Source organism: Cygnus olor, chromosome 1 (genome assembly GCF_009769625.2).
Source record: "Cygnus olor isolate bCygOlo1 chromosome 1, bCygOlo1.pri.v2, whole genome shotgun sequence".
Lineage (NCBI taxonomy): Eukaryota > Metazoa > Chordata > Aves > Anseriformes > Anatidae > Cygnus > Cygnus olor.
Genome location: NC_049169.1, coordinates 81,525,126 through 81,542,058, shown reverse-complemented (window position 1 = coordinate 81,542,058; position 16,933 = coordinate 81,525,126). Strand labels below are relative to the sequence as shown.

Here is a 16,933-nt window from a genome sequence, read left to right as displayed (position 1 = left end):
TAGTAGTTATGCGACTCTGTCATAAATTGCCAGGTGAGATGTGAACAGCATTTAGCTTACAGCTTCTTCCTGTCTATACTCAGCATTTTTCTCTCCTTTGTTAGAATTTGGAGTCCCAGTGCAGCCACCAAGACCCACTGATCCAAACTTGATTCCTAGTGCTCCATCAAAACCTGAGGTTACAGATGTCAGCAGAAATACAGTAACATTGTCATGGCAACCAAATTTGAATTCAGGTGCAACTCCAACCTCGTACATAATTGAGGCCTTCAGGTATACGAGTCTCATGCGATCATGCTGTACTTATGATTATATATAATATATTGTTAAAGAAGCACGTGCTAACCTGCTGTTGTGTGTGTTTTATCCTTAGCCATGCATCTGGTAGCACCTGGCAAACTGTAGCTGAAAATGTGAAAACAGAGAGTTTTGCAGTTAAAGGGCTAAAACCTAATGCAATTTATCTATTCCTCGTGAGGGCAGCAAATGCGTATGGACTAAGTGACCCAAGCCAAATATCTGATCCAGTGAAAACTCAAGGTAAGGTTTAGATATTGAACATTTTAGGTGTCCAAAGTGACAGTCACAAGTTAACTGAGAAATGTTGCATGGAAAAATTTTACTAGCTTTCAACCGTCTATCTATACAGGCTATAATATATGCTACGTAGTAAAATGCATTGTTTAAACTTGCATTTCCCTATAACACAGACTCTAAAAGCTGCTTAGACAGCATATCAGGCTCCCCAAGAGAACCCTAGTATCTCTTAACCAAAGATAGTTACGTCCTGCAGAATAGCTCTTATTAACAACAGAAGTAATCTCTGATTTTTGAAGTTATCACACAAAACCTAAAATTCCATGGAAATGTTACTATGTCCAGTGAATCAAATGAGGCTTAGGAATGAGACAGGGAGAGAAATAGCACAGAATGTGATTTGTCTTCTGCTGCATTAAGAAAGATAGAAATTTTAAATTTGAAGGAATTAGGTGTTGTGGGCCAATAAAGAAGAACTTTTGGCAGTGTATTAGAAGTATTGCAGTAGTGCTACTGTTGAAAGTGAAACAATAGGAAAAAGAGACAACATTTACAGACAGCCAAGTGTAAGACAGGGCTGTATTATAGCAAATTAAAGAGTCATCTGCTGACTCCAGCTGTGGACTTAATCCACATATGTAAAATTTAAAATAACTGTGTTCACTATAAAAAATAAATGACACTTACAATAGCTTACAGGAAATAATACTTTGCAACCTAGCAGCCTGCATTTTTCCTTTGATTATGAGCAAATAGAAAGAAAATGGATATATTCTTTTCCAAAGAAAAAGTGATAAAGATCATCTTCCTTTTTTTTTTTCCTGTTTTACTGGAGAATTTGACCCATGGGCTTATTAAGAGCACCTGTGTTGTATGTTTGTTCCTTTGTTTGCAAAAGTAAGTATATGCTTGTTTTTGGAAGGAAGTCCCTTAAAGAAAACATAGCATTTTCTGTTAGCAAGTTTTCATTTGTTCTGAAGGCAAGTTTTTCTCATCTCCCATGAGGAGTGAGCAGGTTCATATTGCTATCCTTTGTTATTATGCATTTCTCCTGATGGGTAGCAATTTCCTTGGATATATAGACAGCAGAGTTATGACCACATAGAAAATAGGAATTACACGGGTTCCTAGGTCTTCCCCAAAGGGCAATGTGTTATTATGCAGGTAAGCAGCAACATTCTATGAGAGTCCATTTTTCATGCAGTGTAGTTTCATCTGAAGAGACGAGATGTGTATCAGGGTTGAACGTCCCAAATGAACTGATCACTGACTTGACTGATAAACAGCAAATGAGGCAGAATATTCTGTTCACTCACAGAACTGAGTGGTTTATAATGGTACAAAAAAGTTTACCTGTCCTCTGAGATCTAGTAGAGCTGAAGAACTGAGACCATGCAAAACCTAAGAGTGAAGTTAATGGCCAACAGATAAAATTTTCATAAATAGTAAGAAGCATAATAAAGTGTCAAGTTCTTTAAAGCTGTTCCACTCTTCTTCCATAAACATTTCCGTGTTGTGTAAGGTTAGCTTTATACAAGTTTTTAGTCTGAGCTAGTAAGTTCAAAAATTTCCCAGTTAACTTTTGTTCCTAAGTATTTATTGTCTTGTCCAAAATTCTACGCAGATCAGGAAACTCACCTACCTTAACCTTTAGACTTGACTAACATTGACAAAATAACAACGTGCTTTAGTATTCTCACTCACAGTCCCTGTCTTGGAAGCTTCAAAGCCTAATCAAGAAAACAGGATAGATGATATACACCATTCAATAGCACAGATGTGCAAAAGACTGAGGCTATTAATAGTTTTAGTCATATTTTTGATGACTCACCTTTTAGGACTAGTAGCAAAAATATTACTAATTACTCAACTGACTTTCCTGTAATATTCTAAGCAGGACGAGATTTAGGCAACTCTCCAAACAGAAACTTCTATCTTTAATGCTTTCAAAGCATTAAAGGGAGGGAAATGCTCTGATAAATGGACTGTAGGGCAGAACATATTGCATGTAGATACAGTGATGAATCAGTGGTGTTTCTTTGGTTTGTGTGTGTTTGTGCTTATCAGTATTCCTTGCTAAGAATCTGAATTTGTCACCTATTAACTGCATGCTACCCTCAATTTGCTTTATTAACATTAGAGAAATCTCATCATCATGCAAATGTTTGAGGCAACTGTATGACAAGACTGCAAAGTAGCAAAGGCTTTGTATTCCCAAATGGGAGAACTACATTTTTGGAAAGAAAGGTGTAAAAAGATGGTAAACTGAGAATATGTCCACCATGCGAAAAGTATGCTTTACATACATACACGCTTTACGAACAGCACTATCCAAACCTCAGCTTTCAAGATAGTCTACGCACCTGCAATGACATATTTGAGTAGTTGTAGATGGATATATCCATATATATATATATATATATATATATATATGGTTTCTTTGTACTGTCTCCTTGGCCCTTTTTGTGAGCAGACAGGTATGGAAATTACTAAGGTCTTCCGAGAACAGAACCCTTGAAGATTTTCTGATCTTACCTAATTGCAAGAGGAGTTCAGACAGAGAAGGTAGTAGGCTAGAGCAAAAGTTATGTAATGCATTATCCTGTATCTGGAATTCTCTTTAAAAAAAATATCACTCTAAGTACTTTCCGTGAATTTCCCAGTCTGTGATTTTAATTGTTGTCAGCATGGTATTCGCTAAAATGAAGCGATCAAAGGAAGACATGTGAAAGCAATATAGAAACTATGTTCCTCCGCTGTCCATAGTACACGTATATTTTAGACGCCCTATTAGTGACTGCTGTATAGACTTTATATATGTCTAGGACAGTCATTCCATTTCAGCTGAATAAGCTTTTCAAGAGCTCTGCATGTAGCAAATGTGTTTCCATTGTACTATTGCATATTTTGAGAGGAATTTATTGCTTCATGTATATGAACAATCCTTTTAGCTTTAAATAGACCAAATGTCAGAAGAGCAAGACAACACTCATGTAGATTTTTCTTACATTATTGGGAAGTACTTAGGATATGCTTCACTGATGAAAGCATCATATGTTTTCTGATACATTTGTTTGTATTTACATATGCTTATTTTAACAATTATATATTGTGAGAATGGAATCTTAAATTATTACAGATGTTCCACCAACAAGTCAGGGTGTGGATCACAAGCAGGTCCAGAGAGAACTAGGTGATGTGGTACTACATCTGCACAACCCTACTATCCTTTCTTCCTCCTCAATTGAAGTTCATTGGACTGTAAGTAAAAATCTGTGTCATGGTGGTGGTTATATACATTGATGAATTGTACTGTCTAAGTGCTGTGGAGTCGCACTTTAAGAAGTGTGTAGTTTGTACACCTGAAATTGTTTTTCTTTGGATTGAGTGCTGCTTGGGCTTTGTATTCCTACTTCATTTAATTTTGTCCCATTTTCACCATTGCTTGCCTCTGTACAGAGTGCTGCTTATCACATGGTGAGTGTTTCCAAGTTCTCCTCTGGAAACTAACAGACTGATCAAAACTTTCATAAGTCAAATCATTTGAAGATTTTGCACTGGTTTCAGTAGGAAGTGTATGAGTCCCCTAATGAGATAGCATGGGAACTTCCCCATCTGTCAGACCCCACTGGAGGGAAATGCTACATAATTCTCTTTGAAACTGTTGCCTCTGTCCTACATACATACTGGGAAACACATACAAACTAATAGAGCCTCATCTGAACGTATTCTTCTTTCCGTGGTGCTATGAATACACGCAGTACAGGGAGAAGATGCAAAAATAACAATTTTGAGATGTTCTGTTGATGTTGATCTGACAGAAGGAAGCAGGAAGTTGGTCATGTGGAGAATATAGTAGAGAAAATGGAAGAGTGAGGAAGCAACATTGTAGAAGTCCTGAAGCAAGGGAAATAAGAACATACATGAAAACGGTTTAAGTAGGCTTAGAAAAGGCTGAGGCCTCAGTGAAGGAAAGGTTAGAAATGTCTTGCTGGGGGAAACATTTGGCAACCAAAAGGTAGAAGTGAGTAGAGAGAACAATATGGGAAACTAGAAGTAACAAGTAATGAGAAACGGAAATCTAATTCAAAGAAGACCGGCTTTAAAACAGAATGCAGAGAGAAGAAAAAAATGGGGAAAACTTACACTAGTGCAGGAATAAATCGAATGAGAGTAAGATTTTAGGTCTGCTGATGTCCTCCATCTGTACAAGTCAATATATTGGCAGGAAGAGCACAGGGTGTAATCCCTGTCATGCTGTGACAGAACATTTTGAGCAAGAACAAAGGCATTTTGACTTTGTAGAAGAGTCCTAGCCCAACTGAGTCCTGGTCCACGACCAGGGCTCCTCAGTGCTGCAAGGTAATATCAGCTGTGTAATTATGCTGTCACATGCAGTAAGGCCACCTGCAGTAGGCAATCTCCTGTTTTAACTAATAACATTAAAACAACCTTGAGGTTGCTAGCACAATTTTGTTTGACCTTTACTTACAGAACAACCTTTTCCAGACAACCAATTTTTATCAGTTTCTTGGGTGGCCTGTGGCTTCTTTGCAATTTCAAAAGTAAGCATTACCTCAGTTTTAGCTAACACACACATTCTTTAAGTGATTATTAAAAATGAAAGATGTTGGTTTTTGGGAGTAAAATAGCAAGCAGTTTTATTATACCATTGCATAAGATTTTTGTAAAAAGGGAAAATCTGGTTCACCTTTTAAAAGTTTTTTTATTGTTGTTTTTGGACTTCCTTATTCATCAGAAACTGAAAGCGGTAGTTAATGCTCCACAAGAGATCACTTCTGCAAAGTAACTTTCTGTTGCAGTTATAGCCAAACACATTGAATCCTGTCCTCATTTACATTAAGGTCTATTTCTTCATACATGCAATATAAAATGGTCTCAGTCTCAAATTATTTGGGACCGCTGAATATCATTTTGATCTGCTTTACCAAGCCTCATCCTTATTACCATATTGATTTTGTGAGCCTCTTCAGAACACTCTGAAAACATCTCCTCTCCTCCAGCAGAGGAGCCTCCTGCTGAGTCAGTGATCGTGGAGCAAGTGCTTGGACAAATCTGTCCTTTGACAGCCTCCAGTCTCATCAGAACAATGTAGATAGTGCCAATTGGCTGCCCTTTTAAATCGGTGACTCCAGAAGGAAGCAGGCAGGAAGCAGTGCTCATTTCATGAATTTTGGGATGCTTCCACACCTCAGGAGAGCTGGCAGACTTGCTGTTTGATCTGTGTTCATCAGCACGCACTGCAGAGCCATCGCTCCCCTGCCCTCGCCCACCTCCCTTGCCCCATTCTGCAGAGCAGATTGGGGTGGGCAGAGTGTGTGCTGGGTTCCTTCAATTCTGGCAAGACTCTCCGTGGATGTAAAGGTGGTTCATTTCACAGAGCTAGGGTATATTATACAACTCTGCTATCCCCCTTTAATGCTTTCATAAATCTACCGAAACTTGTGCAGTTCTACCAGCATCAAACAGATTAATGCACTTGTGAATCAGACCTGTAATTTGCTGTAATTCAGGGAGCCTGTATCTCATTAAGCAGTGTTCTTTTGAATAAAATAAATGGATAGTTCAAGGACTAAAGTCACAGACAACATCCACGGTTCCTGTTTATTAAACAAAGCGTTGTATGTTCTAAATGGGTGTCTTTCTGTTGTTTTGCCAGGTGGACCAACAATCCCAGTATATTCAAGGATATAAAATCTTGTACCGGCCTACACCAGCATCCTATGGAGAGTCAGAGTGGTTAATTTTTGAAGTGAGGACTCCAACCAAAAACAGCGTTATCATTCCAGAGCTGAAGAAAGGTGTAAACTACGAAATTAAGGCCCGCCCCTTTTTTAATGAGTTTCAAGGAGCAGATAGTGAAGTGAAATTTGCAAAAACCCTAGAAGAAGGCAAGTAGGAGCCAGACTGTCTTCATCTTTCCTTTTTGAAGTAGTATCATGGCCTGCTTTTCTCTGATATGTTCGTTATTTGATTTTGTTTGAAGTTCGTGCTGTTTGAGAAGAGCAATCTGCAGCAGAGGAGACTGTGTTGGACTGATCATTATGTGAATTGTTTGGTGACATCAAAGTAAATATTCAGAACCATGTGTGAGAGACAGAGAGAGAGGGATGTGCAAACCCCCCCTTCAACAGACAATGGGAAATGTGCTTTTTATCTTCACTGCAGTGTGCACTCCTCCCTGCTGAGTTCATGGTCTGGTCACAAGTGACTTCTGTCAGATTCAAGCACTTACTAATCACTATCTTGAGTAGATAGCAGACACCACAGAAATCATCAAAGTGCTATAGCTGAGGGAATGGAAACCACATTCTTAGAAACCTTTTATATCTGGATCAATCAGTAATACAAAATGAAAAGATGAATGAGGGCAACAGATATAGTGAGCTAAATTATGTATTTCCATCTCAAACACATGCTAAAACGGGAAGGTTCATATAGCTGTTCCCTTTGTTGTAGCTTGTCTGGTATCTCAGGCATAATGAGTATGCAAGGTGGCCGGTGTATCAGAACAGGGATTTCAGTGCCTCTGGCAGGATGTGATACCTTTTGCCTTCTTTCTTCCTACCTGGTATAAATACAGTGTAGCTCTGGTTTATTTCTGTGGGTGGTCAACTATGTTCATCCTAAGCATCAACTAAGCATCCAGTTTTTAGAAAGACTATTTAAAATGCAAAATGTAAACGTGTTAATGGTAACAAATTCAGTCTTGATTTTAACAAGTTTTGTATTACTCATTAATTTTTACACACTAGAGCAACTAAGGTTTAACATTCTATTTAGGGTCAATTTACAGACTTTATTTTTCAAAACTGTTGATTCTGGATGAGATGATTTGAGACCAATAAGGAATTCAGTGCTCAGGACTGTGTCATGTAATGGGTATCTGAGTCTGGTGGCCTGCGTGTCTTTTTCTATCTTACAGAGAGACTGCAGCAGAAATTAGGAGCCTGGCTGGAGGTTCACATCACTTACCTTGTAATTTTCATTGATTGTTGTAATAATAATTTTAGCTTGTGGGCAGAATTGCCCTTAAGGAAGGTTGGAGAGTAAATGAATGTATTTGTGTAGCCCAGAAACCAGTTTTCCTTTTAAAAAAAAAATAAATAAATAAAATACCCCTCCCTGTTGCATTTGACATATTCAATCCTTCTCTCCAAACGAACAGCGCCCAGTGCTCCACCTCAGAGTGTTTCGGTAACTAAAAATGATGGGAACGGGACTGCAATTGTGGTCACCTGGCAGCCACCCCCTGAGGATAACCAGAACGGAATGGTTCAAGAATATAAGGTAATACTTACATGCCTGTGTCCCCTGGCAGTGTTGGCTGGGTTCCGACGGGTAAGTTGTTTGTGGATTCTTGGCTCCATCTACTGGTTAAAGTCAGAGAACATCGAATGGAAAATGACTTTGAATCAAACTCCATATTTAGTAATTCTGTCTAAATGGTAGAAAGCAACTAAAACAGCCTCTATTAAATCAAAGCAAAGGGTCAACACTCATAATTAAAACTACCTTCTTGTCTTTATTATAAATTGAGAAATGCATACACAAGCTGAGAAGGAGCTATACCTGTTTGAGAACCATTTTGTGACTCAAAAGACATTGGCTAAGGTAATAAATATAAACAGGTTTACTAAGTTGAAAAGCTCAGGGATAATAATTAACAGTTAATATCTGAGTAATTTACTTGTATCTGGGTACTTAAACGGAAAACTTTCAAGTAAAGAATGTGAGTGCATAATACTAAATGTATTAAGCGTATAGAAATTTTCTTGTCTGTTACACAAACACAGCTCTCATTATGCTGTATAATTTTTAACAAATTGTAAGTACATTATAAAATATTTATTTGATGTTCATGTAGCAGTAGACACTGTATTTTCAGTTCAAATTGTTTTGAGCTAATTTATGTAACAAATTAAATTAAGCTTATTTTTCCTAAGAAAGCTACAGACATTTTAAATATCTAATTGTGTATATCAAGTAAGCTTTATAGCCACTAAGTGGCAGGTTCATCTGTTTCAGTCCCTGCATATAGGCATTATTGAGAGAAATTTTTAAATGAAATTTTCTGGGCTATTTTTTCAGGTAAAGCACTGCTATAGACATATATTCCTAGCCTTTAAAACTCATTCTGCTATTTTGTTTTTTCCTCAGTAGAAATGGAAAAGGGAAGAGATCACTAAGCGTCATGGTCAATTTAGAAAAATAAAATGCCTTTCAGAAACTGGTCAAATGGTAAAAAGAAAAAATCTGTTTGTGGCTTAGTTTCAGATATATAATGTAATTGGAAAAAAAGTACTTGCAAAGTTATTTTATTTAAATGCAGACCTTGACCTGAAGAGGTGGATTTATTTCCATCAGGAAACTGCGTTAGAGGAATTTTAAGGTTGTAAGGACAAAACAATAAAGGTCAGGAAATTCATATTTCCAAGTAGATGTAATACCTAACATACCTCCTAACATTCAGAGGTAATAAGCTACCATGTATCAGAGCAAGCCGTCTTGTAGTGCTTGTGTAGCAGTAGGTGGCACACTGGCACATTTCTCTTACGTTTATTGTGTGCATTGCATTATTTTCCTTTGTGTTTTTCACCATAGACAGAAAACAGACACAATGAAAATATATGTAGTTGCTATTTGAGCAGTATATATTTAATATTTTTCTCTAAAAATGCAAAAACAATGATCTACAATTAACTTATTTAAAAAAAAAAGGAAGTCTTGTAAAAGGAAGTCTTGTAAATTTATTTTTCTTGTTGTTTATCTATCTCACATTTTTCCCTCAGAAAAAAAGTATGTGTGTTGGGGGGTGGAGTTTCTAAGGCAAGAATATACCTACGTAATTAAAGGATAAGACAAATAGGAAGGAGGATACCATCTTAATTGGAGAAGTGCCAGTAGCACACACAAAAAGCCAGGAATTCAAACCATAGCAGAGGTTACTTCATAGCATGAAGTTAGAAATTCTCTTGTTATACTAATTTTTCTTCACTGATGTGTCTGTTAGAGTATGAATCCCTCCTTCATAACATTCTAAAATTTAGTTTTAACTTACCTGTTTAGGTATGCATTCAAATATAGTACTGGCAAGCACTGAACAACCTGATATTTAACTTACCATTCTCAATTTGTGGATCTCTGCATTTAATTGAGCTCCTAAGAACAAAGCATTTTCACAGATAAGTAGTGCATAGTTGCAAGTATATAATAAATTGTTTTTATTGTTCACATATGCACTATTGTACAAGGTGGCAGTAACAATTCCTGTGAAAATGACTTGTCAAAATGCAGATTTAAATCTTTTGTTCCTCACTTTGTCAAGTTCTTATTTAAATCATAGCATTTTCATAGACCTTCAGAATTTAAAAGCAGTGTTACTAATAATTATACCTACTTCTGCCTGAAACAGTCTGTATTTAATATCAGAATCTAAAAAGGAGAACCTCTTCTGTTCTTTGTGTGCTCTGACCCACTTTACAGAAGCAGTTCTATATGTGCTGCATTGGGATTCTATTTCAAAGGAGCTTAAAATATATTTCAGATCCTCACAGTGTCCTACTAGCCTTGTTTCAGTCCTTGGCATCCGGAGAATGACAAAGGGTCTTAGAGTGTCCTGAAGATGAAATAAAGTTTACAGTATCCAGGAAAAAGGACTCTATGGAAAGTGCCCTAGCAATTGTTCTGTAAGGGAAACTCTAGCTCCCTCACCTGGCAATCTCTACTGCAGCAGAACTGCACAAGGGATTAAGAACGGCTATCTGGGTAGTAAATCTTTTAGGAGCTCCATATGTCAGAAGCACAGTCTTCCCTCCTGTGCACGATCAGCACAGGTTCAAAAGTGCTGACGTTCCCAGGAAAGTTTGCTTCTTTACAAATAAGGTACTGAATTTAACTAATTTAAATTTCTGGATAAATATTCATTGTAGAGCAGTACATCTGTGGAAAATTAACAAAAAAGAAAACAACACAGCTTCATCATTTTTTAACAGATCTAGATAATCTGCTACTTCACTTTTAGTAGCAGTTCAGTGCTCAGCCATACTCTTAAAAAACATTTGACACACAAATAGAGCAGGCCCAAGGAGATGAAAACATCACATTGTTTCTCCCAGTCATTTAATGTGACTAGATATAATGCATTTGTAAAATGGTGAATTGACGACCTGTGTCCTAATTACAACCAAAAATGAAATCTGACATCATACTGTTGTCTCTCAATAGAAAATGGCATATATGACTCAACCCTTGCCTCTCACTACCATTTTCAAAAAAAAAAGGTAACGTTTTGATTCCAGCATGATATCAGTTCTCTTGTGATGTCGTGTTGAAAGACTTGCCCTTGCACTTGAGTAAAGAAAGCCTTGCTTGATGAAGGATTCCTGAACAAGAGAATTGCAAGTTCGTTTGACTGAATGCTGTTACTTTGTGGTTTATATGAATGATTTTCTGTGTTAAGGGGCTTCTCTTACTTGTTCCATGTTACTAACACTTAGTTTTATTAGCACTGTTGTCATAGGTTTAATGAATTAGGATAAACCCATCAAATAATATTAGTAGTTGGATCTGCTCTTTGGAACAAGAAATATCTTTCCAGTATTCAGAGTGCCAAGGATGGTGATCCATCTACAGATTTTAGAATATTAATAAATTCTAAATTTTTATCCAGCAGAAGCAAATGGGTCAACCTTCCTTCTAATTATCCTTCACCGTTGAATTTTAAACATTTATACATACAATACACTTACTTCCCTGCAGGTTTGGTGTCTTGGCAATGAAAGTCGATACCATATAAACAAAACGGTAGATGGTTCCACCTTTTCTGTAGTCATCCCCTCCCTTGTTCCTGGTATTCGATACAGCGTGGAAGTGGCAGCAAGTACTGGGGCAGGACCTGGAGTGAAAAGTGATCCACAGTTTATCCAATTAGGTAAGTCTGCTGGTAATTCTATCTATTGGTTTTGATGAATGTTGTTTGCTTGGTTTTGTCTTTTATGGCACCAGAAATACTTTCAGGACAAGTGAAATAGATAGTGTTACCTGATCTCTGGAACAGCAGGATTTGGCATTTCTGGCTTTAAACTTGTCCTAGAATTGCATTCTGAAGATAGGAGACCGAAACATTTACATTGTTATAATCCTAATTTAGCAGTGTTTCTTGGTTGTTGATTTTTTCAGTGAAATTTCACACTTTGGAATAGTGTAATAAAACATTTAGAGGAGTATGAATCACTAGTGTTGGCTCACTTTTGGTTAGAGAGTTGGTTTGTCTTGATCGGATTTTATCTTTCTTTATTGCTGAGAAAAACCAAGAGCATGCTACCATTAGGCACGATAAATGTCAGCTATGTGTGAAAGCTAGTAAATAACCCCGGAAGAGGAACAAGAGGTACACAGATGACTTAAAATTATTTTGACCTCCTAACTTCATTTACACCAAACATTCCTCTGTCGTAAATGCAGATCTTCATCATTGCTTCTGGATGTATCTGGGAGAAATGCATCTTTGCTTTCGTTAGCTGAAGAATATTTATAGTAGCCTTAGGTACAGTCATACAATGCTTTACCAATATGCCTGTCTCAGACTATTTTATTATTACAGTATATAATTTATATATAACAAACAGGCAAACTCACCGTGTTGGTTTGGAATTTGTATCCCTTTCTGTCTTTGTATCATTAGTAGATATTCCTTATTATTTGACTTTTTGTATTTAAAATACTATAATTATTGTGTGTGAAAACAAGAGTGAACAAGTAACGTATTCTCCAGAAAATTACATGTACGTTTCCTTGACTATTAAAAGGAAGGTTATCTTTAACTTATTTCACTTACACAGGTATATAATTCCCAAGTACATGGAGATTTTAAGACTAAATTGCATATGGTCTATGTGATATTCAATTAATATTTGAAAAAAAGTCATAATTATTTGCTGGATTGTGCTTTCCTACAACCAGCTCCCTATTGCAGCTCCCTATAGCTTTCCACTCAAATTTTTTGAATGGCTTGGATTTTGAAAAAATTAAATTAAGGCGTGTAAAATAACAGGGTAGCATAGAGGTTGAAAGGCGAAGACTTCATAATCACATTTTTTTTTTTCCTTTTCTCAGACGATATGTAAATGCTAAATGAAGGTGTAATTTGCAACATAACTTAATCACTTTGGGGTTTTGGTAAGCGGAAAAAGAAACAAATCAGACTCTTGTCAGGATAAGATTTTTGCCTGCTTCCAACTTGCTGGCCTTACTGGTACTGTGTTAGAAGGCAAGAAGCAATCACACACTTTGGAGGGTGGTCAAATGTAGAAGTGTGCCGTTAGCCTGGTAAGAGTCATATATTTCCACGTGGTTGGGGTTTGATTTCATATTTTTTATTGCTTGCTTTTAATTACGTGGTGTGGCCAAATCTAGAGGTACTACAGTAAAAATCCCATAGTTTGGTTGTTACAATTGGATAACAAAAACCTGGAGGGGATAAAAAAAAAAAACTTGAGGGGATCCATGCCACTAAATGCAGCACAAAGGAATACCTAGACAGTGCTGCCATCCAGCAGGCAACTGCAGGAGGCTGCTGAAAATTACTCCTAAAACTTAAGAGGAGTACTCTTCATGAGCGCAGATCAAGCTAAAATCCTCGAGACATATGAATGACTCCAGTCTACCTAGCTCTACCTTGTGGAAAGGGAATATAAGTTCTCTTACAGCCCCCACAAAGACTCATATTCTTAGCTGTTGAATGTGCTCCCAGCAGCGGGGCAGAGCAGACACTGCGGCTTTCTGGTAGCTCTTCTGAAGAAAGAAAATTAAGTTGCTGATGTCATCAGCTGGCACTTTTCTTCAGCAATAAATAACATGGTTACAGTGAGAGAGAAGGGAGGCCAGGCAGGGGGAGGAAAAGGGACTAAGGATGCTACTTTTAGAAGGATAGAAAGAGTCCTGACTCCCTGTACCTACACACTCAAGGAACTGTGTGTTTGCCTCTGACAACCCCTTCTATCTTTCTTTTGTTGATCCCAACTATTCCTTCAGGAATATTATTCTTGATATCTGAAGTAGTATAATAGCTACTTTCTTTTTTTTTTTTTTTCTGGAACTATGTCAGAGGTGATATACTGTGCAATTTAGATGTTGACTTACTTTTTTTGAAGAATTTTCCATCAAAATCAATGTTTTTTTCTTACAAAAACATGAGGTTAGATTGTAGCTGGCTCTAGAATGTCCGAAGAAGAGATTTAACACTTTTTTTTTTCCTCCAGTATAGTCTACTCTCTTGCGCAGCGAACTCATTTTTGAGACTGTGTGCTGTGCAGGATGCTCCCAGATTCTTGACTGTGAGCAATATATCTGGGCAGGGTTTCAGCCGAGTGTGTGACAGGAGAAAGCTTCACCTTTCAGGGGCTGCCTTCCAGAACAAGAGGGGAGGACAGGAGAAATTGGATTCTCAGAGAGCTGAGGCGTGCAATCATAGTACCATGCATCAGCTGAGCTGTGATAACTGACCTTGTGCACGCACTTAACCTGTTACAAAGACAGGTACAAAAGCTCTTTCAAAGCTCTTTCGTTTTCCATCTCTCAGCTGACATGAAGCAGCTCACTGAGCTGCGGTACCCTAGACTTCAGTGCCACTTGGAACAAGCCAACAATATACTTGCTTGTTATTCAGAATTACCTTTCAGTGCTTAAAATCATGAGATCAGCTGAAAAATCATGCATCTTCTTGAAACACCCCAAGTGGGTGGTTTTTTTGTTTGTTTGTTTGTTTTTGATAGGCTTTGTAAAGCTTTCTGTAGAATTCCAAGGCCTAGAAAACCATTTTTTTGTTTGTTTGAGAAGTTGATATTTTACATAACAAAAGACTACAAGAGCTTTGCTGCTAAGGGAAAAATACATGCTTCATAAGAACTATCTACAGCTCACTATAAATCCTTGTATGTATAATACTGTGCTGTGGAGAAAAAAAAAATCATAGTGAGAAATATGATAAAACATTTTTATTGTCACAACATGTGACTTCAGGACATTGATTATAAAAATGCACTGTACAGAAAGGTGAGAATTATCAGATGAAAATGGTTTTTGCCAGTCTCTTGGCTAAGATTTGTGTAGTGATGTGATGCTACCTATGATAGCTCTGCTGTATAACATATCCTTGTTGGCAAATAAGTCATGAAATTGGAACATACTGCAACATGTTTTGTTCAGGGTACCAGCTCTGAAAGGCCCCACAACACCAGTTAATGTGACTCATAAATGCATAATTTGTATGAATACATGCTATGCATTTTTTTATTGAGATGACTGTACAATTATAATTGAGTGCATTTTTCAACTAGTGGATGTCTCAAGTGTACAAAATAGAGGAACGTCTCATTGAATCATTTTTCTAATTGTTTTGTTTAGGAGATGTGCTTTGTGAAGTAGCTAAGATGCCTTTAGGGATATTATTCTGTTAACCTTTCAAGTGCTTCCAGTGGGATAGTTGTATGGTGGGTTTTTTGTTGATATTTTTGTCTTGTGGCCTGCAAATGGCTTGGTAAAAAGGGACATATTTTTTTCCTCAAGCAAGCACTTCCAAACCAGCTTGGTGCTATCTCCTCACAAACTTTATGCTGTAAGATTAAATTGCGAAAATGTATTTTTTTTTTCCAGTTTTGGAAATGTGCATAACTACAAAGCAGTGTATTCTTAACCTGGTAGTATTTTACCAAATTTTCATATTGCAACATGCACATGTATTTGAGGAAACATCAGTCATTGTGTTACAGATTCCAGGTGTTTTGCTTGTTTTGAGTTGCCAAAATTAACAATGTCCACAAAATATATATATATATCTTCCTATTTCCTGTTTGTACATTTTGTATACTAAATGAGACAGATGTATTGGAAAGTACCATACTATAGGTTGTATACATACAGGACAAAGATCAAGTTGATTGCACACCTGTGAACCTGGAATTTCCTGCCTTTCTAAATCTTTGGCGTTCAAATCTTAATTCTATATTAATCATTTGTGTAACATTTAACACTTTAAACACTGATTTTTACATTATCTACATGAAAGTGTTCCATAGAGAGTTAGAGGTCCCAGTTCTTCTCCACATGAATTGTAACAAGACTTTATTGAAGTTTAAAACGTGGAGCTTCAGCACAGTCAGATCAGGTAGTCGGTGAGCAATAGCCATAGCAATATGCTCTATGATAAAAAGAAGGTTCTTATCTCAGGGTAGAAGACAAGGGGATGAGTCAGTGTGATAATATGCTGGTTTCAGGGAGTTGTGGGATCAGTCTGCTCCAACAACTCTGAGGCATTTTCAAGTACGTTATAAGCTGCGGCTGCTGCTCTGGCAGTAAGATGTACTTTGCCTTACAATGTTTATGTTCACTTATTATTTTGGCATGTTTCCCTGAGGAGTGCAAGCAGGAACAGGAATGTTGATTAAGAACCGTTTATATCTCAGGCAAAGCTTCCAGAAGTTTCCTGGGATGAAGAAACGGTACTTTTTTCGTTCAAGAGCTTTTTTCCTGACTGATCTCATGGAACTGTTACAAACAGTGAAGATGCGCTTCTCAAAGAAAGGCTTCCTACACATTGTATATGGAATTTTTCAGTAATGAGGGGTTAACTAGATTTGCTCTCCTTGCTATATATCTAGCTTGCTTTCTATCTTTAGAACATAAGAGAAGGACATGGGTCAAATGTGACCTTTTGGAAGCCCTTCCAAGTTCTTTTTTATCGTTCTGTTTATATGAATATACATGTACACATACTCATTTTTCTTGTCACCATATATGTAAATATATACCAGTTAATTTAATGTAACGACTCCACCTATGTAATGTAACAATCCACCTATATACAGTGTAGCATAAGCCTCTTAAAAGCAAATAACGTTATTATGCCGTTACTATGCTTGCACTGGCTAACAAAATAATACCAGGAGTTGAATCTTAATTACAAATTAGAACAATAGGTGTACAAAGAGATTCTTTGATATTTTGTGTATATAAAAGTACTGTCCTTCTTTATGGTTGTATTACTGACATGTTTTAAAAACATTCTTATTTGGCTTTTAAATTGCATTTTTTAATTTATTTTTTTTTAAATATATGTTTTTTAAAGGATTAGAGAAAAGCATTTATCAGTCTTCTGAATCTATTCAGGACCATGGATTGTCTGGAAATCTTTTTTCTATTCCATTAAGAAATGTCAGGTAGTATATCTGTTTAAAAATATAGAAACAGTAGAGTTACTCATTTTGAAAACAGACTGATGATGCAAGATTTCATATCTTAATATGGCTTCAGCTGCAAAGAGACAAAAGATGAGAAACAAAGTGACAGTTTTAATTCATTAGTCACAGTATACTTT

The 16,933-nt window shown here is 36.9% G+C and overlaps 1 protein-coding gene across 5 annotated transcripts in view; it reads left to right on the top strand.

The window, feature by feature from the left end:
• The window catches only part of ROBO1 (roundabout guidance receptor 1), a 701,438-nt gene that overhangs the window by 643,912 nt on the left and 40,593 nt on the right, over positions 1-16,933 (top strand). For all 5 annotated transcript variants that reach the window (XM_040566451.1, XM_040566469.1, XM_040566441.1 and 2 more), the window contains exons 14-19: positions 105-273; positions 374-540; positions 3,677-3,798; positions 6,218-6,449; positions 7,727-7,848; positions 11,320-11,491. In XM_040566451.1, the coding sequence (XP_040422385.1) occupies positions 105-273; positions 374-540; positions 3,677-3,798; positions 6,218-6,449; positions 7,727-7,848; positions 11,320-11,491 (984 nt within the window). The remainder of the gene's footprint in view (positions 1-104; positions 274-373; positions 541-3,676; positions 3,799-6,217; positions 6,450-7,726; positions 7,849-11,319; positions 11,492-16,933) is intronic.